The sequence below is a fragment of the Carassius gibelio genome, chromosome A19 (genome assembly GCF_023724105.1).
Source record: "Carassius gibelio isolate Cgi1373 ecotype wild population from Czech Republic chromosome A19, carGib1.2-hapl.c, whole genome shotgun sequence".
In the NCBI taxonomy this organism is placed as follows: domain Eukaryota; kingdom Metazoa; phylum Chordata; class Actinopteri; order Cypriniformes; family Cyprinidae; genus Carassius; species Carassius gibelio.
Window position 1 is genome coordinate 16,465,002 of NC_068389.1, and position 27,908 is coordinate 16,492,909.

General features: G+C 36.0%; 1 protein-coding gene across 2 annotated transcripts in view; it reads left to right on the forward strand.

Annotated features, from left to right (window-relative positions):
* vps50 (VPS50 EARP/GARPII complex subunit) overlaps positions 1-22,835 on the forward strand; it is a 106,453-nt gene extending 83,618 nt beyond the window's left edge. For both annotated transcript variants that reach the window (XM_052532622.1, XM_052532623.1), the window contains 6 exons: positions 4,354-4,502; positions 7,633-7,729; positions 8,386-8,544; positions 14,158-14,279; positions 21,107-21,296; positions 21,864-22,835. In XM_052532622.1, coding sequence (XP_052388582.1) covers positions 4,354-4,502; positions 7,633-7,729; positions 8,386-8,544; positions 14,158-14,279; positions 21,107-21,296; positions 21,864-21,983 — 837 coding nt within the window. In that variant the 3' untranslated portion in view covers positions 21,984-22,835. The remainder of the gene's footprint in view (positions 1-4,353; positions 4,503-7,632; positions 7,730-8,385; positions 8,545-14,157; positions 14,280-21,106; positions 21,297-21,863) is intronic.
* Positions 22,836-27,908: the final 5,073 nt, after the last annotated feature.

Consider the following 27,908-nt stretch of genomic DNA (forward strand, 5'->3'; position numbering starts at 1 on the left):
ATGGATACTGTTTACTTGATACATATTCAGAATTCCCTGAAAGCTTCCATAATTATATGACTGCATTTACATTTATTTATCTATCCAGTGCAACTTACAAGGGAGGAAGAGTACAACAACTGTCTTGCTATGCAATTTAATTAATTAAATTGATTTATTTATTTTTTAATAACAAATAATAATAATAATAGTGCTCAGTCAGGTTACATTGGGATTGACAAACCTTTTATTTCGGGACTACCTATACATTTTAATTTGGATTGAGATTCAGACACTGACTTGGATGCGCTAGAATATTAATATTGTTTTATGCCATTGGCTGTGTAGCTTTGGCTGGTTGCTTGGGGTCATTGTCTTATTGATAAATCTTTTTCCAAGTCGCAGATGCCTTTCAGAATCCCATCAGGTTTTCGTCTGGGATTTCTTCAGGTCTTCCCAGGTTTTTAATATTATTATTCAATTTATCTTCTGCTAGGGCTGGGTTGCATGAAGTTGGGTTGCACTGATGCCAGACTTAACATTTGTTATAAATAATCTTATCTTTTGGTTTGCGTCCATCAGGTTTCAAATCATTAAACATGTTTTTTTTTTAAATTAAATTAGACGTTCCATTTACAAAAGTATGTTATTCAGTATATTATTCAAATAAATACAAATTACTACATGGTTCTTTAATGAGAGAACAAATTCTTTGTTGACTTTCCAGCAAAAACTAAATTGCTCAACCTCCTGCCGCAGAGAAATAACCTCACAGCGTGATGCTGCCATCACAGTGGGTATGGCATGATTCTGATGTGTATGGCTTACACCAAACCTCATTTAGTTTATTGCCAAAAAGCTGAATCTTTGATATTCCAGCTGGCTCCTGCGTGCCTTTAGAGAAAAAAATATATACAGTATATAAATCAAGCAGCAAAATCATGCACTAGTTTTATTTCAGTTGTGTTAAGGGTCAATGTATCATAGAGCTCAAATTAAATAAAACTCTTCAAGGCACTATATAGTATATTACTCTTCATATCACCTAATATTGCTGGAGTCCCATTAATCGGTGATCTATGTCCTAAAACACTCCACATTTATTATACACACAGCACAGCTCAAAAGCGATCATTTTGAGTCCTACAGTATAAGATAATTTCCACATTTTAAAGACACTGGACACCCTGTAGCAGACTGGTGGAACTGACCTAAGAGTAGAACTGCTGAAGGAATGGCTTCTTGGCTGAAGGCATCATTGTGTCAAGATGAGGCTGATGGAACTCAAACCAAATCAGAGAATGTTTTCTAATTGCTACATTTTTGTTACCCGCGGGGAACTGGCTGTGCTGAAAACTAATTACACTGGTTAAAAAAAGTGGGATGTGATTAGGAAGTTTGAGGGTTACATTTGTCTCCTTTCATATTATTTTCAGACACAGACAACAGATGGAGACTGAGTGCTGGATATAAGTTATTCTATTTTAAGATTATACAGTGACTATAAAAAGTGACTGTTTTTGTTTCATTTAATCACACATGATGTATTTTGGCTTTTGTGGCACCTGATCAATAGAAAAGATTCTTTCATGTCAAAGAGAAAAATTCCTAGTCCGTATTTAGCAGATGCAGTATTTGGTCTGCATGGATACTGTTGGTGTCTGTTAGCCACATCTGGACAATGCAGTTTCTCATTCTTTTGTGTAGAACTGCTCAGGATCAGCAGGATTCATGGAGATCCAGACCCCACCTATAAATTCTCAACTGGATTGAGACCTGGACTAGGATTTGGCCACTCCAGGACATTAATATTGTTGTTTTTTTAAGTAGCTTTGGCTTTTACACTTTGGCTCACTTAGAAGACAAATTATCTCCCAAGTTGCAGGTGTCTTGGAGACTTATCAGGTTTTCCTCCAGGATCTGCTGAGTTTTAGACTTTTCCTAAATTTATACTGTTGAAAAGGGGGAAAAAGCCAAATTAAGTCCACTGTGATTAAATGGTGTGAATTGAAAATGGCATAGTGAAAATGGCATACTTTTTCTGTTCTAGATATTTTAAATAAGTTTTATGTGCATAATTTTTAAGAGGTCTCTGTCGTTTGTATTTCACTTTACATTTCATCAAACATTGTGTACTCCTCATGCCTTTGGGTTATGTTTTTTAAAGGTCATTTCATGGACGGATTGATTAATGTGGCCAGTGTTTTTCATATATATAGTACAATCAGATGAAAGATTTGTCGTTTCCTTCAAAATCAATACTCTTTTGGAAGATGTTTGTTCTGACCTCATTGTAAGGATGAATGTCTTATGTTCGGGGGTGCACATAATTGGTACGCAGGTGTGCATGCGTGACCAGAATAAAAATTGCACTTTGTAAATAAGTTCATACCGTTCATTTGCGTACCGACATGGTTGACGGTTGTTAATGCTCAATTACAATTTTAGATTCGACAAACTGTGTACTACATTGTAAGATTTCTATTCGATCTGATAGCATAAATCTAAACTGTCCGCTGCTGTTTTCAAAACACAAAAAACTTACTTTCAGGCAACCCGACAAAAATAAAAATTTGCTGATTTCAAGTTGAATTATGAAAATTATGAAAATTCATATGAAAAAATAAATATTAGCATTTTATTTTTAGGTTTACTATAAAATAGATGTATTTTTATGTAATACTCCCTTTTTATTTTAAAATATAATAGTTTAATTACACTTTATTTTATTTTATTATTTTATAAAAAAAAAAACAAGTGCAATACTATTATCACTTTTATATATATATATATATATATATATATATATATATATATATATATATATATATATATATATATATATATTTAGTTAGATAGTTAGTTATGTTTAATGGGTCACACTATGTGCAGAATGAGGACCAAACCAAATCTCCAGGTGCTCTTTTGAGAATCAGGCTGAAAATCTTATGTGCACCTCTGCTTATAGTGGCCATATAACTATGTTGTTCTGAATTACTCCAGACAACAGAGTAATATTTATTGCACATAGTGAAACTGATGGCCAGGAAATGACCTCAGAATGTATGTTTTGCTATTATACTGTGTCTCACCAGATCTTTCATATTTAGACCCTCTATTCAGAATTCACTGAAGAATCGCTTGTTACTTACTCTTCAAGTATTTATACAGTATTATTAACATTTTATAAAAATATGTTTGTAACAATATAACTGTCACTTTTGCATCAATTTAATACATCCTTGCTGAATAAAAAAATAATCTTACTCACTACGTAGTCATTGCTAAATTAGTGTTACTAATAGGAAAGAATGTGTCTAGGATAACAATGTGGTTTTGTTTTTTCCACACACTCCTATATTAATTAACATGAAAAGCTCTTGTAAGTCTGCAAACAATGCAAGCTGACTTTATTGGATCTCTTTTTAATTCTACACATGTACCAAATCAAGTTGTATGATTAATTCATGTAGAAAGTTATACATGTTTTTGCAAAGGCAGCACTTCAGCTGTAATCGCATATGACCTGAATAGGTTTGTGTAAGAATATTGGGAAATAAGGCTTTGAATATGAATGGAGTTGGCAAGGTTCAAAATGCATTTCAATGTTGTGATATCCCAAACCAATTTGCATGTTTTGTGAGTTTTCACAACATCCACATTTTAGAACGGATTTATTTTATTTTATTATTATTTTAGGTGTAAGAAAATATTGATGGACGTGAATATCGTGATATTTTGCTTGGCGATACAATCTAGATATTTATAAATTAAAAGAAATCACTAATGTTAGCATTTATATAGTTTGCTGCTAGTAATAAAGGGTGAAAGAAATGTTGGACAAACAAGTCCCGGGATTGATTCCGGCATTGCAACCGGGTGGGGGACCTAGTAACATTGCCGAGTTCAATCCCGGGACGAGCGCTGTGTGAACAAAAGCCAGATCTAATTCTGTGTCGAAGTGATGACGCACGTTATCGCGCGACTCTTTTACCGGCTGTTTTGAAGGAAGATCAACATTCACAGACAAAAAAATATGTGCAAACTTTATGAAGCATAGATCAGTTTGTTCCTCACTTTCTACGCTGACGCGTAGATAATTCGCCAGCTTCAGTGAAAGTATAACATGCCTAACATTTTCGACTCATACATTACAAGTCACGCCCTGATGTCACGTGTTGTTACGGAATCTTTACGGGTTGTGTGTGAAAGCACGCACATATCCCGGGTAATCACTGACTGTGAAAGTACAAAATCTAGCGACCCGTGAACAATTGCCGGAACACTTTACCCGTGTATTTACCGGGATCGCAGTGTGAAAGGGGCTTAATTTGGACAGGATCAAGATGTAAATCTTTTTTGTTGTCTCTGCAGGAGGCTGGAGGAGAGAATGCAGGTCCTCATGCATCTCCCGAGGAAAGGAAGGAGAAGGTCCCCAGTCCTCATCTGAGTCAGCTGGTGATCCTGACGTCTAGTGATACGCTCTATGGCTTGGCTGAGAGAGTCGTCGCCACTGAATCACTGTAAGCTACTCTGAAACTCCTTACTTAAAGAATTCAACCAAAAATTAAATTGTTTTGGTTTTATTTACCCACCCTTGTTTTTTTCAGCAGCCATTACTCCAGTCTTTAGTGTTACGTGATCCTTCAGAGATCATTCTGATCTGCTAAATTGGTGCTCAAGAAACATTTATTATTAATTTTGAAAACATTTGTGCTGCTTCATATTTTTTGATTGAATGTTCAAAAAGAAGAGCATTTATTTGAAATCAAAATCAATTGAATTCATGCTTGCTAAATGAAAGTATTTATTTTATTTTTTAAATGTTTCTGACTTTGAATAGTTGCTTACAGATACATAATGGATAAATATAATTTCCATTTTGGGTGAAACATTTCTAACCAGTGTCGTCAAGTAATTAGTGTTTTAAGAAATTCCTACATTTAAAAAGAGAAGGCTTCCAGATGGTATCTGCATCATACAGTATATCCAGCTGTGTGAAGTCTTTGTAGCAGAAGTGGAATGAGACTTGCAAATGATCAAATTTACATTAGAAAGCTGGTTGACTCTTGTCTTGTGATCAAGCTTACTGTTGCTAGGTGATAAATGTCTAACCCCGGAAGCCACTTTCAACAAAGCCTGTCTAACCCAATCAGTCATATCACTGTGGATGTTATCTAATCAGCGAACCCCATTAATCCTTGCTTTTCTCCTGATGAGTCTGCAGAGGTGGGCTGAAGCAGCATCGTCAACAGTCAGGGAAGTTCATTTCATTAAAGCCCCTTTCACACTGCACGTCGGACCCGCAATATTCCCGTAAAATTGCCTGGTCGCCTTCTGTGTGAAAGCAACCACGTCCCGGAATTGATTACCGAATCGAACCCGGGTCGGGGACATAGTAACATTGCGGTAATCGATCCGGAATGAGCGCTGTGTGAACAAAAGCCAGATCTAATTCCGTATCGAAGTGATGATGCGCGTTATCGCGCGACTCTTTTACCGGCTGTTTTGAAGGAAGATCAACATTCGCGACGAAAACATATGTGCAAACTGTAATGAAGCAGAGATCAGTTAGTTCCTCACTTTCCGCGCTGACGCAGAGATCGTTTGCTTGCTTCAGTTAAAGTATAACGTGCCAAGCGTTTTGGACTCGTACATTACACGTCACGCGCTGATGTCACGTGTCGTTACGGGATCTTCAAGGGTTGTGTGTGAAAGCACGCACATATCCCGGGTCATCAATGGCAGTGTGAAAGTGCCAAATCTAGCGACCAGGGAACAATTACAGGAACACTTTACCCCTGTATTTGCCGGAATGGCAGTGTGAAAGGGGCTTATGTGTTGTGATGTCGCAGGGGCTGATGAGAGCTACCTGACTTTCCAAGTTGTCAGGCCTCCAAACCACATCTTACCTTCCAGTCCTTCTATTCTGACCTTTATCCCATTCGACTGATTGTTCGGCAAGATGTTAAGCCTTCGTGCAACAGCAGGGAATCCTCCTTTCCAAATTCACAGAGAGAGTTTGATCCTCCCTATAGTTGCTTTGCATGCACCCAGATGGTGTTTGATTCGTGCCAAGCTTTGTGCTGGAGAACGTTTTCAAAGTCTTAGACTGAAGACGGGTCAGAAGATCCAGAGTTTAAGCCTGGAAAAGGTTCTTCTCAGGAAAGAATGACTCTCTGTCTGCTTTATTGTGATGCACAGAAACTTCACCATATTGAGTCATCAATGTGGTGAAGGTCTCTACTCTCCTTGCGGAGCATGAACATGCTCTGAATGGACTACACTTGAAACCACCAATGTTTTTTTTTTGGAGAAGGTTTAGTGGCAGTGCAACCTCTTCTCTGCCCCCCATCACCCACTGCACTTCCTTTATTAATGGAATAATCAATGAAGGCTGCAAAGTCTAAGCAGGGAGCAGGCATGAGGGTGTGAATGATAAGCGACCAAACAGGGTGTCTTTTTACTTTCTGAGTGCTGTGCTTATACAAGCGTAACCATACAAACCAAATAAAAGAAACAAACAAAAGATTATTCCCTGTTCCACTGGCACCGCTGGCAATACAACAGACCTGTTTTTCTCTTTCAAGATCAAGTATTCTGAATAGTAATATATCAAATAATCTGACCAAAACAAGAGACCTCTTACTCCAGAAATAATGCATTGGTTCTTTGACCTTTTACCTTCCACATAAATGCTACATATTTAGATGTAATTTGCTTCTGCCCTGATCATGATTCACTCGATTCACTGTTTACCTTTACATTTATTTTGCCTGTTTTAATAATCGACATAACAAAAGTTGTTGTTTTATTATTAATAATGATTGATTTTTATTTATTTTTTTGACACAATGCATCGTGAGTCTACTATAGTATCTATAGTATACTATAGTACTATATAGTATCTACTATCTGCTATAGTAATGTGCATCATGTTTTCTTTTACTGTATGTTATGGATATTTCAGCAATCAAGTATTCACCCCATGGACTTTTTCATTTTTGTTGTTTTAAAGCACCCAATCACAGTAAACTTAAATTGACTTTGGCACCAGAAAAAGGCTGAACAGATGAGCAGACATTGACAATTGTACATATACAATAATATATTTTGTTTTTATTATTGTTTTAGTTTTAGTTAAATAGTTTCATTCAGAAAAATGTTTGTAGCAATATTGTAATGCATCTGTTTAATGTTGCAGAAATGGTCAAAGATACATTTCAAAAGGGTTTTAATTGAGTTTAGAGATATAAAAAAAGCAAGAAAACAATTATCTTTTGTTTTATAACTGTGGTACATTTTAACCAGTTTTAGGAAATATTTTATTTTGACAAAAAAAATTTTTACTGCAAAAAAAAAAGAGAGAGGATACTTTTTTATAGTTACTGCAGCTCTTAATATAGAAACCCTTATTTCCAACACTCAGTCTCTGTCTGTAGCTCATGTCAGAAAATAAAATGAAAGCAGATAAATGTAAGACTGACAAATGTAAGCCTCAAATTTCCTAGTCACATCACACTTTTTTTTTTTTCATGAACATAACTAGTTTTCAGCACAGCCGGTTCCTTGTGGGTAACTGATATGTAGCGATTGTGTGCCACTGAAAACATGCAAAAAGTGTTCTTTTTTGTGCCTTTTTTCCCCTGGTAGAGTTTTTCTGGCAGAGCAGTTTGAGTTTCTTCAGCCTCATCTCGACACCACGATGCCTTCAGCCAAGAAGCCCTTCCTTCAGCAGTTCTACTCACAGGTCAGTTTCATCCCACCGTTTACAGCCCTGCTCCTGACCTCTACAGTTTCTCCTTCACAGAGCCTTTTCTATCAGCCTCCAGTCCACTACATAGTGTCTAGTGTCTTTAAAATGTGGAACCTTTGCTTTAGGACCCTAAATGTATTATTAATGTGGAGTTTTGACATAGATCACCAAATAATGGACTATAAAAATATTAGGTGAATTGAGGTGCAATTACTACAATGCCTTGTAGAAGGTTATTTAATTTGTTGTCTGTGATATGTCAGCCTTTAAAACAACTAAAACATGTACCCCTCTTTACTTTTATTATGAGTGTTTTTTTTTTTTTTTTGTACTGTTTATACAGTTCATATTTATTTTTTACTATTACTGCATGTATCTATCCATATATAGTAAATGTTTTATTGTTATAATAAACACATATGTTTATTTTGCTTAATTTACATATATATATTAAGTCAAATATGTCTTTATTATGGATTTCTCTATTCATTCATCAGAACTGAAAGTATCATTAAGAAATAAAGTTGTACAGTAGAACTTCCGGGATTTGGGAGCTTCCTTTATAAATATCTTGGATATTCAAGGGATAGAAAACTTTGTTTCCACTGTTTGGCTGATGGTTATGTAATTCTACTCTGTTTTCTCTATAGACTGTATCTACAGCCAGCGAGCTCCGCAAACCCATTTACTGGATCGTGGCAGCCAAAGCCATAGATTACGAACAGATGCTGTTACTGATGGCGGGAGTGAAATGGGACATTAAAGAGATAATGTCACAGCACAATGTCTATGTGGATGTCCTTTTAAAGGTAATGTGTTTGTGAGGTCATGCAGCGGATTTTATAAGCGAAAAATAATGTGTTGCCTCCTCTACAGTATGTTCATTTTCACACTAGAGGAGAACAGGTGGGAGTTTGCTTAGAAAGTGAATCAGCCAACCTTTTCTCCATCTATAGTTCATTCATGGCAGTTTTTCTCCTTCTCTGTAGTCAATTACAACATGGTTTGTTGAGTCTTAAGAAAACTGTCGTGCCACAATATGAGACCATTGCTGACATGTCATATCCTCTCATCTGCTGTACTCACCTAACAGGAAGCAGGATGATCGAAATGCATGGTGTCAGAATGTGTGTGTCAGAAGGTTATCCAGAGGTCTAAAGTAAAGGTTGACATGCTGGGTTTAACCGAGAGAGACAGGCGACTTCTCCAACACTCACTCAAGTGACGGATGTGATTATGGGTTGACTTGACTGATGAGGTGACGGAATATCAGCTCCTGGGAGTCTGGAATTATTTATTATTTGTCTGTAGTTTACATGATAAACAGTTGTATAGAAGAGCATAAAATTTATATCTGGCCGATGCTGGCAAAATGAGTCGGAATACACACAGGCTAATGACAAGCAACAGGCAAAACAAGTGAAAAATGTAAGATTTTGTAGTGTAGTTTAAATTAAACATTTAAAGCTATCTTAATTTTGCATTTCTGAGAGGTCTACTTTATTTGTTTTAAAAAGTTGCGTTTGTCCATCGGAAGCAGAGCACTTGCGTTTGACGTTTTGGTTTTGAAAGGAACATGCAGGGAAGAGAAAATAAAGTGTGGGACTTGATGGCGTTAATAAAAAAATTAAACCGAGCCATAAGCTAATAAAAGAATCTTTCTCGCCCTGACTGACACATCCGAAGAGTGCACACAAAGATGCCTTTCAGACATTGCATGATCCCGATATACACATACACACAGAATTACAGTACTTCAAAATATCTTGGCGAGTTTTCATAATCTATTATGTCTTAAGTGAACGTTTGGTTAACTGTTGGGGGGAAAACATCTGATGTGTAACATTCTTTACATTTATATTAATTTATATATTAACATTATATTAACATTATATAGGCTATCTTTCTCATTAATATTAATCAGACAATTAAAGAAAAGAGGGGATCACTCAGTGCTCTTGAAAAAAAAAAACCTTCTTACAGACCCCAAACTTTTTAACGGTATTGTATATACTGCATAATAATAATATAATTATAATAAATAATTATAAATTATCTATTTTATATATATATATATATATATATATATATACACACACACACACACACACACACACATATATACACATATATACAGTATACTTTAGTCAACTTTGCATTATTATAAGTGTTTGATTTCTGAATGAATTGCAGCAGATAATTCTTATTTACTGTAATAAAGTCTGAGTGCGTACACCTTATGTTGTTGAACCCATGCCCACTCACACAGCTGCATGCTTAAATTGAGATAATTCAGGTTAAGTGCTGCATCTCTAGATGCTTCTGTGGAGAGACATGGGATTTGAACCCTTGAATGAAAGCCCATTATAGCTGTCACTGTCCCCTTTCACTGTGGCTGTTCCACATGCAGCACATTACAAATGCATGGAAATGCTACGTTTATGTTATAATTTACTGGACCAATTGTGACTTCCACTGAAGCAAACAAACAAGTTAATGCCCACGACGAGCAGGCTTGATTGATATGTTTACCCTTAGGTTGCTAGTTAACTTTCTTCATTTAAATTTCTTCCTCCATTTTTTTCCCTTGCCTAATGACTATGCCTCATGAATTCTTATAGATTGAAAGATCATGATATCAATTATTTGTCAGGATCTGAATTATTTAAATAGTCAGGCTTTGGGAGTCACATGCAGAATTTGAGGGGCAAGTTGAAAAGGAAAAATGTTAGCCCATGTCTCAGTTATATGTGACTGGTTTGAGGGTGTCTCATTCCTTTGCATGCCCACATCTCTTCTATAACCTTTGCTCATTAGCCTGTATGAATTTTTCATGGAGTTAGGGAGCGGTTTGAATGGCTGACACATATACTGAAACAAAATTGGTTCATGAGCAGATGGGGTTTCATAATTGAATTATCTCTTTGGCTTCTTTGCAGAGGAAGCTTGATGAATCCAGAAATATGCATAATCATGTGGATTTACACAAGTTCCTGATCTGAGCTGCAAAGTTTTAGTGGGGAATGTAATGGAGCTTGGCTGCTAATGAAGAAATGAGGCTCAACTTTGTGCGCCTGTTGACTGAATTCATTATCTAACTGTGGAAATACAGCAGTGAATCAGGTTGACTCTTGCCTTATTTAAAATTTCCACCAAAAAATGGCGTCCAGTTGCCTGGGCCTGAAAAAGACATTTGCCTGTACTGTATGAATTAGTAAATGTCACAATTAGTTTCCTGCATTATAGAGCAGAGATGCACTGTTATTTTTCTCTAACTGCCATGTACTGGGTAAACCGGTGCTTATTTCTGTAGGTTAAAGTAAGATTTTAAATATTCATGAAAATTCTGACCTAATTTAAATGCTGTTCTGAACCTTTATGATTTCTGTGAAACACAAAAGAGGATATTTTAAATAAATTTTCAGCTGTTTTTGTCCTAACAATGCAAGTAAATCTGGACCAAACAACACTGGATTCCTTTGACATTTCATAAGTTATTCAGTTTACAACCACTATTAGTGTGACACAATTTACCCCAAAGCATCAGGCAGAGCTACTCAGATATAGACAAATAATTTCCATGATTTTCATAAATAGCCAGGTGATTTATAAGGATTTATTTATTGATTTATTTTTAGACCTGCAGTTATTTTTTTATTTATTTTTTTATTTATCTTATTTTATTTTATTTGCATTTTTTTCTTATCCACAACAGTATTTACCCCGCTCCACATGTTAGATAATGTTGGAAAAGAAGCAAGGTTAATTCCTCACTATTAAAAGCTTGCACAAACTACAGGTAAATAATTTGTTCTTAGCTTTCTCTGTGCTTTGATTTAAGAGACTGATATTATGACCATTTCGAAACAAATACTGATGATAGCTCAGAAGTGGCATTTCAGTTCTTTAGGATATAAGTGGGATAAAGCGTTTGTTTTTCATCTCACAGCACAAAAGCTTTAGTGTTGGTATCAACAGGGCCGGCGCGTGCCTATAGGCAAGAGAGAGAGAAGGCGAGAGAGAGAGAGACAGAATTATTAATTTATTTTTTTGTTTTACATTAGGTTACAATTATCGCACTTATATCAACAGTATTTTTTTACCCACTCCATTAGTATAAATTTAAATTCACTTTTATTTAAATTCCCTCCCTGCCGTGCTCTATTAGTATATGCGTGCAAAATACTTTAATGTATATTCCAAAATGTCAAAATGAATAAAATTAGGCTATCTGGTCATGAGTACAAAAGACGACCGCTTTTAAATGAGAAACAATGAGGCTCCTTTTTGAAATGCATCGCCTCTGTTCCGTGAAAGAGCGCTTTTCGCTGCTTCGAGACCATGGGCGCGTATTTGGATTTTAAAATGACATCGCATCTCTCAAAGAAAAGGAGAATACAATAGTTCTTCAGGGTTGCTTAAGACTGAAAAAGGCCCTGACTCATGGATACTCGCGGGATGTTGATGGGCATGAATTGTTTGAAGAGCTGACTGCTTTGGGCGGACGCCTGGTTTCTGGATCTAAACCACTGGATGCGCTTAAATTCATCTGTGAAAAAGAGATGGAATTGCCAAATGTTTTTGTAGCATTAAGAGTGCTTCTCACTCTCCCCTTCACTGTGAGCTCTGGAGAACACGGTTTCTCAAAGCTTACACTGATTAAAAATGATCTCCGAAGAACTTGAACTTGAACAAGTTAAACTCGAGGACGCAATCAAAGCGTTTGTCGCTGCGAAAGCCAGACGCGCGCACTTCTGAAATTTAGGCTAGTTGTGTGAATGTGTGTTTGTGTGTATCAGTCAAGAAAAAATCGAAACCTCCATTACTTATGAGCTAAAAAGTTGTGTGCATATGTTTAGTTTTATTCTGTACACCATCTGTTATAAAACAGAAATTATATGCAGCTGTTGCATTGTGAACTTTTTTCACATTGCAGTATGAAAAAAAAACATGTTTTTATTTCAGTATAATTTTATAGATTAAAAAAATATATAATTTGTTTACATGCATCTTAAGGATACATAATTTGAATGTGAGGTTGGGGCGGCACGATCGTGCTCTGCCTAGAGCGCCATTTGAGCTTGCGCCGGCCCTGGTTATCAACATGACCTAGTACAAATAATCTGATCTGTGTTTGTTGGAATTAGTTAGTATGAATTCTTATACTGTCTCTTGCAGTAACTATCAATTATAATTAGACACTGAGAAACATCAATCTTGACCATCACTTTTGCATTCTTTTTAAAACCATGTTTCTAAGTTGTAAAATAAACTGGATATTTTTTTAATTAATTCAGAAGATTAAAGGTAGCAAAGTAACCTTAGACAACTTACACAGCAGTTTAAGTGCTCTTGGCAGTGTATCAACGTTCAAGGTGTGAGCTCACAGTACATGCAGTCCTTGGCTCTCAAATGAGCCATATGTCATTGTGTTAAGAAAGTTATGGGTGGGTTTTCCTGTCACAAGTGAAAGAGAAATGGGCTCGAGCACAGCTGAATCAACACCTCTGTGAGCAGCCACCTTATACAGTGTAGATTTTTGTACGTGGCATGGCTTTATCGAGACATCTGCACTACAGAAACAGTTTCTTTGTATAACCTGAATCCTGTTTGACAACCTGGTCTGCCAATATGGCTTCAGGGAAGATTTATAGACTGCTGTTTCTGCTTCTCTGATTCTGTGATTAATTTACACCTTTGTTGGGATTTCTGGATTTGTATGACATGCTAAAATAGAACCATATTCAGCCCGTTTGTGACCTCTCATCCAGATGGTTCCAACACCACCCAGTAAGAATGCTGTGATGGTTGAGATGAATGGGTAACAGCAAGCACTGCACACAAGGGAGGACGCAACACAAAATGGTTAAGGGTCAATGACAACTAAGAATTTCCCCTATAAAAAGTTATCTTTTAGCAATCTAGGTTAAAACTCACATTCAAAGATTTTAGAAATGCAATCATCTTGAAAACTTTAATTTCATTTTCAATAAATGTTTCAATTCAATATCATGTGTTGTGACCAAGTAAAAAGTTACCTATTTTCCTTTTTGAGTAAGCTTATTGTTTTAAAATCTTTTTTTTATGTATTTTTTTTACAGATATTGTGAATTATTTATTCATTAATATTATGTTTTTGAAGCTTTGAATTCAGTGTGGTATCAGCAGAGTTTTATAGCGCTGACAGTTTCGACTCAAAAATCTTTATTTTATATAATAATTATTTAAAATATATATTTACATTTGGAAATTAAAAAGAGGTGCTTTCAAGTCCTTCCGTGTGTAAATTTCAGTTGTAATGTTTTTATATATTTTTTTATATTTATTTATAATTTAGTTTTTGTTCTTTTATTAATGAATAGATCCAAACAAACCATGAGTGTCATGAAATTGACCCATATATCATCAAATGTTTTCCGCAGGAGTTTGAGAAGTTTAACCAGAGACTGGGAGACGTGTCGAAAATAGTTCGGATTCCTTTGCCTGTGTCCAATGTCTTATGGGAGCACTGCATCCGTCTGGCCAACAGGACGTTAGTGGAGGGGTAAGTGGTCGAACAAGCTGAACCAAATGGGTGTGGATGTATATGAGACCACCTGCTCTCAGATAAATCTCCTACCACAGACTGTTTTTATTGGAATACTGGCCATCACAAACCACTCAGCCCTTTCCCAAAGAAAGAAAATAGCTTGCAGGAACAGTTTGTTCAATTACAGGTCCAATGAGTCCAGCAGTGGCCAGAGACTTCCTATTAATTTAGCAATACCTCTTCACATTGGTAGTATTGATGGAACTAGTTTTACAGTGCTTTGTATTTATCCCATAGTGAATAAAAAAAAAAAAAAATCCAGTAAATTTACCTTTAGCCATTTATTTCTCAACTTATATATCTCATTTACAAAAAGTATTTACCTTTCAGCTTCTCCTCAAGGATTTGCCTATATTTGGCAAATTGTTGTCTCAAAGTTTTCAGTTATTCCTATTGAAAAGCAACCACAGAGTATTGTGTTGTCATCATCTTTGCTTGGTATTTTTGGTATTGCGCTGTATTTGGTGTGCCAAACATAGCACTTCACTTTCAGGCCAAATAGCTCAAGTTTAGTCTCATCAGACCACAAAAAATTCTTCCAATAGATTTCATGTTTTGTCACATGGCTTCTAGCAAATTCCAGGCTGTCTGTTCGCTGGTTTCAGAAGTGACTTTCTTCTGGCTGATCTCCCAAAGAGGCATAAGAAGTCAAATGCTCAAACACTTGCTGTTGTCTAGACAGTTTTCCCCTCAAACAGCTCTGGAATTCAGTGTAGACCGTTTGGCATCTTGGTCATTTTTCTTACAAATGTCCTTTTTATTCAGTTGCTCAGTCTTATAAGATGGGCTGACCTTAGAAGTGTTTGGGTTGTGCCGTGCTTTTTCTGTTTTGTTTTAATGGACATAGAATGTTAAAAGCGTAGCTAGTCTTTTTATAACATCTACATTCCTCTTAACAACTACTACTTGAAGTTCCTCAGGCAGATCTCAGTTGATTTAATTTTCTCACAAAGTCACTGATATTTACGGTGCAAGCAAGCACAAGTGAATACAAGATGCGATATGAGCATGAAGCTGCTATTCTGATCCCTGGATAATTGAAAGTTTCACCCAGTATAATTAAAATGTATTCAGAAGCAGACTTGTTTAATTTTCTACGACTTCAATAATACGTAAACTTTTAAAACAAAAGGAAATATGTACTACTGGCCCGATGCTTTTAAACCACAGCTATATGTATTAAAACAGCAAGCCCGAATGAAAGGTTCAGTTTCTCCTGTGCTTTATTCCTTGGCTTAAATTGTGGAGTGTTTTTACGAGCAAGAAGAGCTTTTGGCTTTTTCGATCATGGCTTGGCTGGCAGTAATTGTTTTGATGAATGTAAACCCTTTATCACTGGGGATTCGTGGGTGTGCAAAATCTTGTGCTACGTGTTGATGGTGTTTGATTTAAAGCAAGAAACGCTGAGATTTTCACCTGCCTCATCAATCTTGTGTTTGGAACAACTCTCGTCATTTTATTTACCTAAAGGAGTATTTTTTCCCCATTTCTACTTTTTTCCTGAGGCCTGTTCATATGGTAGATAATGTAAAAATGGATTAGTTCTGTGAGGATTCATCAAATGTCTGTAATGACTTTGTGCCAGGAGCAGAATGGCTTTGTTGCTCTCAAATAGCTGCATATATAAATCCATCAATGTTGTTTGATTTCTTCATATTTATTTTTCCTTCTTGTTTCCTCTTCTTGCACCATCCTTCTTGAACCTATCTGCTTGTCATTAGTCGAGAGCCGGGTTATTGTAAATGAACATCAGGGAAGTTTGTGTGGCATAGTGTGACAAGCAACATAGAAGCTATGTCTTCACCAAAGAGCTGTTGTCAACCTGTCTTCCATCACCCTTTACTTACTCCAGTACATTATCTTCAGTGTGCTGACAATCTTGCAGCTCACAGACTTGCAGAGAAGCTTCACCCCAGCATAATGGAGATTTGCTGGGAGCACATTTGACATGACTTGACAGGCACTTCTTGACTTCAGAGAGGTTCTACATAGTAAAGATTTACTATAGACATCTGGATTTAGTCACATGTGAGAATAAAATGAATCAGAATAATGCATTTTTCTAGTCATGTAATCCATTGATTGAATTCCAAAGCTCAGGAGTGCATAAAGAAGTAATCACACACTGTCCAGACATGAGCAGGCTTTTTAAACAACTGAAAAGCCTGGTGCAAGTGCACGATACAGTGCACAACAACAGCACAGATGGACTGATGTGGAATGACAGTATGTTCCCAAAATATCTCTAGATAATCTTCTCCAAATGCATCGTTCCTGTATTGTTCTGTCCCATGTGGGCACCCACTGGCCAAATGTGTGCCTTGGTTAAAATCACCATTTGATGCCTTCCTTAGTAGTTGGTCCTCTGTACAGTCTGCATACTCATGTGTACAACGTGGTGTAAATTAAGACCTTAAACACCATAATGACCTTAAAGCAAAGTCACATTCAATTGATCAAAAGTAACATTCAAGACATTTATTTGATACATAAAAAATAATTGTTGTATATAAAAGCTGTTCTTCAAAGGCATAGGTAATATTAAGCATTAATATAAAAAAATTTCAACATTGATAATAATACATTTTTTCCTGAGCAACAAATAAGCATATTAAAGCAGTTCATGAATGATTATGTGACTCTGAAAACTGGAGTAATGACTTTTAAAGTTTTAATTCAAGTCACCTTTATTTATATAGTGCTTTATACAATACAGGTTGTGTCAAAGCAGCTTTACAGTGTTAAACAGGAAAAAATGTGCTGATAATGCAAGAGGACAATAGAAAACAGTTTGTCAGTTCATTGTTGATTCAGTGATCTCTTCATCCAGCTCAGTTCAGTTCACTTCCAATGCTGTCTGAGCAATCCAAGCAGACAATGTTGCTAGATATTGTGTCCCCAACTAAGTCGAGTAAGAGTCTTTAAGCAATCGAGTCCGAGACAAACATTGTTTTAACCATTACAATTAGAAAAAGCAATGTCCATTTAAATGTAACAAAACCAAACCTCTATTGCATTTTGCATTTTGCCTTTTTTATTTTTTTTATTAATAATCAGTGGCCTGCTTTGCTTTGCAAACTTAATTATGTAAACAGAAGTAATGGCTGAATTGATTTTTGTATGGACATATTTCAGAGTGAAACCAGTTTTATAATGTGAAAAATTAAAGGGCGGAATCGTTAAAGTAAATGTATAAATTGAAGAGTGGGGTAAAGGAGTCGGTATCTTGGTGAATGGGACCTTTAGAGCATAAAACACATCTTTTATCTAAAAAACAAAACAAGCTTTATGTCATTTCTATGATTTTTAATGAAATATAAATTTTGAATGATCAAAATTAGTTTGTGTCTGCTTATTCAATTCATTAGTGTTTGAACCATTAAAGAAGAAACTGCATTTTAATTTCTTGGGAAAATAAATAAATAAAAAATGAATGGACACCAAAGTACACAGACTCCTTAGACGGCATTTTGAATTTCTTGGATGAAAAGGATCCTGTGAGAGATAAACCTTGTCTGTACAATAGCACACACTGTGTACAAAAGCTCTACATATACATTCCATAAGTCAGAGGCAACTCACACCTGTTTTATTTTTTTAAAGCATTTACAGTTACATTAATTACAGTAAATTACATTATGTAAGCAATAATTGATTACATTTACATTGTCATTTTGCAGACGCTTTTATCCAAAGCAACTTAACATTGGGGGATACATAAAGTGATTCTTCTTAAAGAGGCAAACAGACACACAAAGTACTTGTAATACCAAGTTTTAGACATTATTCAAATAAGTACAAGCTAGAAAAAGAAGGAATTAATTAATTAATTAATTAATTAATGTTTGATTTAACATTTATGATGCAGTCGGCAGCTGCAGGTTTATGCTGTTTCTTTAAGATCTGATGCATATATATTTTTACAAAATTATTTTGGTAAAAATATTTTGACACATCTGTATCTCTCCCAATTGTTCAAGCTCACTTAAGACAAAACCCACTGCATTTACGCGAATAGTCTCCAAGACTATTTTGCCATAACTTTTTATGTAAGTGTAGGGCAATATCAGTACTTAGGAGAACTTAAGTGAAAGAGAACTCAGCATTCGCACACTGACTGAGAGGCGCGTTATTCTGTGAGCGCGCTTTCGATGTGAACACAGAAACCCATCGGGTTTCAAGTACTGGACAAGACTTAAAAACACATGCAAATACTTTATATCACTTTCGTGATGTTGCATTGAGTCAGTGACAATTCCATCAACTGTCCCAGGACTCAGTTGGACTTGAAAGCCTACAGTCTGTGACAAGTCCGAGTCCTTTAAAAAAACTGTACTCAAGACCAGACTCGATTCCAGTTACCCCAACTCTAGTAACGAGTACTTTGGGTGTTATGGGAAGTGTTCCCAGTTCTGGTTGACATAATTAATAAGGGATTTTAATTATAGAAATATTGTTAAATCTTTAGTCTGTGACCACTCCCTCTAAGTGTGAAAACATTTGTAGTTTTTTTCTAACAAAATAAATTCTACTCGAGCCCAAGTTTTTACCTTGATACATCTTGCACCTGATTCTACTTTTTACTGTTCACAGTGAATTTGAGCTGGTCTCCCTTCAGACATTTAGGGAAATCACTTTAAAATTTATACTTACTTTACACCTCATGATATTCTTCCTTTCAATTTTTTTAAAACAGATCTTTGATATTGTCAGCCCAAATATCTTGCATATCATTAACACATAAATGTTTATTGACTGGGACTGTTCCAGCCTGCATTAAAAAAAATCACTTGATAGCACAATATATGCTAACTACAGTCCCATCTCCAATTTGCTGTTCATGTCCAAAATCCTTGAAAAGGCAGTTTTTACACAATTGCAGAATTACCTTTAAGTCAATTCCATTCCCGACGTTTTCCAGTCTGGCTTCATAGCCCTTCATAGATCTGAGTCTGCTCTCTTAAAAGTTTTTAATGACATTTTAATGACCACAGCCCTTAGTGCATTTAGATTTGTGGATCACCGGTTTCTTTTATCTCGGCTTGAACATTCCATTAGTATTACAGGTATGGTACTTAAATGGTTCCAGTCTTATCTGTCAAACTGAAGTTTTTCTTTCAGTTTAGGTGTTCATTTGTCCTCAGTAGCTCACCTCACTTGTGGTGTACCCCCAAGGATCAGTTTTAGCACCATTATTATTTTCATTATATACTGTATGCTAACTCTGGAGATCAATCATGAGTAAATTTGGGGTCTCATACCACTATACAACTGCTACTCGGACGTCACACAACTTTACATACCTGTACATTTAAAACATAAAGATAATTTGGCATACAAGAGAATGGAAGCCTGCCTCCATGAACTCAAACTGTTTGCTACTTAATAATGACAAAACATAAATCATTTAGTTAGGGCCAAAAGAAAAATCAGATGAATGTTCTCGGCAGAGAACATTCATTCCAAGATGTTAAAGATCTTGGAATGTACTTATAAAATTGTATCAGATTAGCCTAACAAATCAATACCATCGTTAGTACCAGTTTTTATCATATTCGCCAGTTAGCCAAAGTCAAACCTTTCTTAAGCAGGAAATGATTTTTAACTATTATTCATGCTTTTATCTTCACACGACTGGACTACTGTTCATTTTTGTACATATGGTTACCTCTCTTCTCCATCTCTCGCCTTCAGTTGGTCCAAAATGCAGCTGCCCGTCTTCTCACAGGAAGCTCCATGTGCTTCTACATATTATTTTCTTCTCCTAATTTTATGTACAGCACTTTGGCCAACTAAGGTTCATTTTTAAATCTGCTTTATAAATAAAAATAAAATTGAATTGAATAGAACTGAATTACATGTAATTAACAAAGAAAAATCTCTCAAAATCTAAATGGCCCCTTAGCTGATTCAACCTAGCACCGAACCTAATGAAAGCCATTTTAGCTGCTCTTTTAGCAAGTAGACTCCGCCAGTGCAGCGCTGAGTTGCATTCCAAATCATTGCCGGCCATCAAGCAGAATGTGACAGAAAGAAGGAAGGAGGCAGGGAAACAGAAGGATATATTGGCAGACTGGATATATTCAATAGGCCCAGCAATATCATTCCCCTCACAGAAAGTAATTACACCGCTGTCAGCCAAAAAGTAAACAGGGGTTTCAACAGAACTGAACTCTGCATGGATGCTTGTTTGCTTTGGATGCAGCTACACTGTAAATCGATGGTTTGCTAGTGTAGGAAGCTTAGGGCTCAGGTCTGCAACCGAGACTTACAAGCTGGACAAATCGAAAGGTGGCAAACTGAACAAAAGAAAAATGACCAAAAATGGCCCTCAGCATTTGGTGTCTTTTACCAGTCAAAAGGCTGAATTTTGCACCCCTATATTTTAAAATTTGAATGTTTAAAATTTTACTTAACCTTGAGAAGAGGAGGAGCAAACATAATTATCCTAGCTGTCATACTATAAATCTTGTTACAAGGCCCTGGATATTAGAAGACTTCATTCTGATCAGTCATGCATTGTTGCTCTTTTTATCTGTTTATTGATGTATTCTTATTGACATTCAAATTACATTATGGCGGTTAGCCAGGTTCTAGTTTCCATCAGTAATAGGGCAAGTTTACATGTGACCCTTGGAATTACAAGCACTACTGTTCTCGTAAACGAGACCCTTAACCAGAGGTTACTGTGGGGAGACTGTCTCTACAATTAATGTAGCATAAACTGTCAACTGCCTGATACACACTCACCTCTGCTCTCCTTCTCTCCTGCTTTCTGCCAGCTATGCAAATGTGAAGAAATGCAGTAATGAAGGACGTGCACTGATGCAGCTGGACTTCCAGCAGTTCCTGATGAAGCTGGAGAAGCTCACCGACCTCAGACCAATTCCAGACAAGGAGTTTGTAGAGACCTACATCAAAGCTTACTACCTTACTGAGAACGACATGGAGCAGTTCATCAAGAACCACAGGGTAAGAGGGGTGACACCTGACAATGCAATGTATATAGGTTATTAAAAGGTGCTAAAATGTTTTAACACTTTCAAATTGCTAAAAAGTAAATAAAAAAACACCTCAGTAGTAATCAAATCAAAAGCAATCAAGACTAAATGAACTAAATAATTTTATATATTATACGTTTTTCACAGAAGTGAATCAAACTTTCAGAAATTTCAATTATATATATATATATATATATATATATATATATATATATATATATATATATATATATATATATATATATATATATATATAATTTTTTTTTTTTTTTTTAACACCCCTGTCTTAAAACTTTAGTCAAAATGGCAGTATCTCTAAGCTGATCTAATTTACTATCACCATCAAAACCATTGTGAAATATCTGTCATGCGGCACTAATTGATTAATATTTATATGTTAAAAAAGCCCTGTGATGCTGCTAAGTAAAGCTTTTCATGTAAGATAGACTTTAATTCCTCATTAAAATTATGTAAGCCATTTAAGTAGAGATTTATCATGAGGATTTGTGTGTGTGTGTGTGTGTGTGTGTTTGACCAGGAGTACTCTATGAAGCAGCTGACTAACCTGGTCAACGTCTGCCTCGGGTCCCACATCAACAAGAAAGCGCGACAGAAACTCCTCGCAGCTATCGATGACATTGACCGTCCGAAAAGATAAATAAATGTCACTGAACTACCCCACCGAACTCCACAGAAAAAAACACACACACCTACACTGTTACTTATCTAGTATCTGTTATCGTGCGCAACCTGCGTCTTCTTTTCTGTCTTTCTTGTTTTTTTTTTACCATGTAAACGTTTATGTTTACATATTATAATGAATGCAAGCAGGATGTGTTCTGACTACACACGGAACGGTCATTTGAAGAGCTGTAATAAAAGTTGGATAATGAAAGTGTTATCAGTATCACTTAAATAGCAACATGAACGAATGACTCGTGCGGTATCAAACAGTCATTTAAACATAGCTGTGGCTAAGCAACTATATTTTTCCTTTTTTGAAGAATTTGTGCTGGTTCTGTTGCATAGGGCTTCTTAAAATGAGACCAAGATATCCTCTAACACACTGAGGCTCCGTCTCTGATATTGTACACAAAAAGCATGTGCGTTTCTGTCTGGTTTTGACAGGTCACTGTCATTTTGCTAGGTGTGTGTTGCTAGTATCGCCCCTGTTACCTCAACTAATTTTTTGGTATTGATTTTATCATTCATGACCAGATTCCAGAGATGTATTGTTGTCATTTTTCATGAAACACATTTGTGCAGGAATGTGATTACTTGGCATTTCTTAGTAATAGTAGTAATAGAGGAAAGAAAAAAAAAAAGACCTGAAACCTTCCTGTTAGAAAGTGATAAAACTATTTATTTCAGATGTTTTACTTCTGAAATGCAGAGATACTGTATTTCGCCTGCTGATATGTTGCTTTGTTTGTGGTTACTATATTGTGTAATAATAATCAGCTGTACCAAGTTGAAGGCAAAGCCGTACAATAAATACGCTAACATTTTTTATCATGTGAGTGATATTTTATCATTCAGTTTCATCCTTTTTTCCTTTTTTTTTTTTTTTTTTTTTTTTGGTGATATGAAAACTTATCACAATACGCCAATGTACTTTAGTAACACTGAAAAATGAAGTTTCTGATCTGAATCCTGGAACATGCCTCTGTTTCCCGTTCCAGTCTATCTGTTTGAAGTTAGCGTGGGACTTGACCCTACATCCGGACCTCTTGTAGTGCAGTAAGCAGAAGAAAAAGAAAACCACATTTATAGAACCTACTTAGATATTTTTAGAGCAGCATTGTGGGTTTTTATTATTTATTTTTTAATCCAAGTACACCACATGCTCCACTTTAGTAGAAATGTACTAGAAGATCAACAGTTAGATTATCAGCACACGTTACAAATCCTAAATTTGTATTTTTTTTTTCATTAAAGTTCATTAACAACTTTTCACAAGGACATATTACCCTTCAGGGTTTTTTTTCTGCCCATGTGCTGTTTAGTTCTCTTTAATCCTCTATAGGAAGTGAAGCTTTAGCACTAATTAATTGGCTTCTCCTCCTCCTGTTGTGCTGCACTTGAAATAGTCTGCTTGGGATGGAGAGTATGTATTGATTTGTCCGTGACTCACTGTAAGTGGGAGGCATTTTTATGGTTTTTTAATGGCCAGAAGGGGGGCCGTCTGGAAATCATTGTGTTCAAAACATCAGGGGACCACCTGAGAGAACATCTTCCCTCACACCTTCATAACAGTGCAGTTTATCATTCACTGAAGTATGGAAATACACAGTGACGGAGAGTTTCTCCTCTGAAACGGTAACTCACATTCGTAGTGCAGGTAATTTCATCCTGTAGGTGCTATTTAGATTTTATTTGAATATATATTTTTATTTTGTTTTATTTTATAATTTTTATAGCTTTTTATTAGCATTTACTATTTTATTTTATTTACTAGTAAAAACAAAATTGACTAGTCTGATTTCTACTTTAGTGTACTAAAAAAAAAAAAATGTAAAAGGTGCTCTTTCCTCAAATCATCAAAAATAGCTTTCAATTATTAAATTCTACCAGTTCAGCTATTTCATAATGGAAACATTTCAAAAAATAAACTCTTATTAAAAAATGCTTATTGTAAATCCACCCATGTCAGCATGCCTGCCTGCTTCAGAACAACATAATGACATTTGCATATATAATAATCGCAGTTTATCTTCTTTCTACATCTGCTTGTATGCTGAATTATGGTATACTGTTTGTATACTTCTTCCTTGCAAATATTTAAGCATCTATAGCTGCCAGAATCATCTCCTAAAACCTAATTTTACTTAAAAAGCCAGTACAATTTTTTTCTTCTGCCTTGCAAGCCCAGGAAAAGCAAATGTAGTTGTGTATCTGTTGCAAGTACTCACATGTGTGGCATGCTGCAATTCCTCCATGGGGAACCAGCTTAAATCATACCACATTTAGGCATGTGATCCTGATCAAGGTTATATCAAGATATCTGTGCTTCGCTGGTTGTTGATATACTCAGTCAGCACAATCTATTTTTGTGTACACCAGTGATTCTCACTAGTGACCAAAACAGCTTAGATACCAACGGTATTCATAATGCCTTCTTTTATGTTGTGCAATAGAAAGTATGCCATTCAGGTTTGAAACAACATGAGGGGGAGTGAATGATGACAGAATTAATTTATTTTTGGTGAACTATCCCTTTAATGTTTTTATAAATTAAATTATACTCTAAAGAAGAAACTAAAACTACCAGCAAATGGTGGTAAATGTCTTTGAGTTGATTCGTTCAAATGGCGGATTCATTCAGGAATTATGTAAAGGGCTGTCTTTATGAATGGGCCTTTGAATCATTGATTTACACAATTTGTTCAAAACGCGGATTCCCTTAGGAACTAAACACCGCTGTGTTGCTCGGAGATACACAACAGTTCTTCTGTGCCTTTAAATGATAATATACACATTGGCAAAACTGAACAAAATGCACAATTTACTGAACTGTTGTACAGTATGAAATCACATTTGTACTCCAATTCATTGTGACAATAATGTCACTCATGTGATATCACTTATCATATGATATATGTATATATACAGCTGCTGGTCATGTAATTAGAATATCATCAAAAAGTTGATTTGACTAAATCCATTCAAAAAGTAAAAATTGTATATTATATTTTGCAAAGTTTACGAGTTTGCTGGCCATTTAAGAACTGGGATACCATGGTCCTTAAAGCAGGTTCTGGAAGCTTTGGCACTGTGTGCAAGTGCCATGTCTCTTTTGGAAAATGAAATCTGCAAATCTATAAAGTTGGTCAGCAGTAGAAAGCATGAAGTGCTCTAAAACTTCCTTGTATAAGGCTGGGTTGACCTTGGACCTCAGAAAACACAGTGCACCAACACCAGCAGATGACATGGCACCCCAAACCATCACTGACTGTGGAAACTTTACACCGGACCTCAAGCAACGTGGATTGTGTGCCTCTCCTCTCTTCCACCAGACTCTGGGACCCTGATTTCCAAAGGAAATGCTAAATTTACTTTCATCAGAGAACATAACTTTGCACCAGTCAGCAGCAGTCCAGTCCATTTTGAAGCGAGACGCTTCTGACGCTGTCTTTTGTCCAAGAGTGGCTTGACACAAGGAATGCGACAGCTGAAACCCATGTCTTGCATACATCTGTGCATAGTTGCTCTTGAAGCACTGACTCCAGCTGCAGTCCACTCTTTGTGAATCTCCCCCACATTTTTGAATGGATTTTGTTTCACAATCCTCTCCAGGTTGCGGTTATCCCTATTGCTTGTACACTTTTTTTCTACCACATCTTTTCCTTCACTTCGCCTCTCTATTAATGTGTTTGGACACAGAGCTCTGTGAACAGCCAGCCTCTTTTGCAATGACCTTTTGTGTCTTGCCCTCCTTGTGCAAGGTGTCAATGGTCGTCTTTTAGACAACAATCAAGTCAGCAGTCTTCCCCATGATAGTGTAGCCTACAGAACTAAACTGAGAGACCATTTAAAGGCTTTGCAGGTGTTTTAAATTAATTAGCTGATTAGAGTGTGGCAGCAGGTGTCTTCAAAATTGAACCTTTTCACAATATTCTAATTTTCTTAGATACTGAATTTTTCCTTAGTTGTCATTTATATACATCAACATTAAAATAAAGAAACATTTGAAATATATCAGTCTGTGTAATGAATGAATATAATATACAAGTTTCATTTTTTGAATGGAATTAGTGAAATCAACTTTTTGATGATATTCAAATTATATGACCAGCACCTGTATCTATGAGACAAAAACGCATACAGGGGCATTTCTTTGCTCCAATATCTTGTATATAAATAATATTTAAAAATTGTTTCATTAATAGTGGTCGTATACTAAACTTATGGCAGTATTTGACTGTATAGATAGGTACTGTATAACATTTGAGTTCTGAATAAGCCAAATTCAAGGGAAGTTGTTTACTGTTTGCATTTCTAGTACAACCTTCTTTCCTTAGCTCAAGTATCCAAACCTCTTTGCCACATGCACTGGAATAAATGGCAGAATGATCATTTTATAACGTATACTTTCAAATGTGTTTCATTTTCGGATGAGGAGTGAATGCAGTGAAGGCTGCAGTAGATGGGCAATATATGGGGATATTTTGTAAACTGGATTTATGACAAAGAACTGCACAGATGCAGATTTTAGTCTATCGATAAACATACACCTTGTCCTCTGTTTCTCGCTCTGCGGATTGAAAAAGAACGTGCTGAAAGACAGGGAAGAGCTGATTGAAGTCGCCGCCATTTTCATATGAAATTTAAAGGGGACTGAGGCCATCACGAATTTGTGTACAGTTTATGGAGCCAATTACTCAATTTTATGGGGGGCTGAGTACATGTAGCTATAGCCCCCCTAAAAATTGCCTGTCGACGCCCATGCTAATTACCCTGGAGCATTGTAATTTTTGTCTTGTTTTTCCTAATTGACCTTTACAGATCAACAATTTCATTGCGTAGAACCCAGTCTCCTCTTACACTGTAAATGATTCTATAGCACAGAGTTACTCAATTATTAGTAGTGACATTTTCATGATGGTCACATCAGCCATTCTTCAGATGCACTATCACTCAGCAAAGCTTTTTTTTTTTGTCATATTGAGACATCCGAGGTGAAAGATTCAGTTATATATGGTATGATTGCTTGAATTTATATGAGTGTCCTGGGAATTCATGCCAGGACTTATTGGATCAAAAGCCACATTCTTACTTAGCTGGATTTATATCCCATGCACAGGGTGTAGTGAGACATTTTTCAAGCTTTGTCTGTCTTCTCAATCCATCTCTCTGTAAACAAAGAACATGTGGAAATGTGAACACTGAGCGCTCTGGAGGCTCTGCGCACCCCCATCATTCAGTTGCAGGAGCATCTCACCATGGTAGCTGGATTACCGGCTCGACAGACTCTCCTCCACTTGTTTTATGACTTCTGTGGGTCAATAATTTTGTTTGCTTGTGTTACCATGCATATTTCTACTTCCTTGATACAATTACATCTTGGGAAACGCATCTGCACTAAAAAAATAAAAATAAAAATAAAAAAATAATTACAATGCTATAGAAGAACTATTTGGTTTCTCAAAGAAACTTTCAGTGAAAAGGTCTTAAAATATATATTTTTTGTCTTAATGCAAAGAACATTTGAATAATCTAAGGCTACATTGCGGTCCACATTAATCCAGATACATGTGCAAATTAACCTTTTAATCTACGTTTTTGCTGCCTGTCCACAATGAGACATTGCTTGTGTCCAGGAAAACAAGAGCTTTTTGAAGACTCTCTCTCAAGTGGATACATTTCAAACTTGTAGCATGGACTGTGAAAATGAAGGTATTTGAAAACCATGTTGCATGTTTTGTCATGCGATGCGCATTGTATCAATAGATATCTGTGTTTATAGCATTATGCTCCTGCTATGTGTTGCTAAAGCTACACTAGTAAATATAAAGGTTATTTTACGGCTTTGATTTTACCATGACGAACCTCAACATCCATGAAATCTTTCCATTCCACAAAA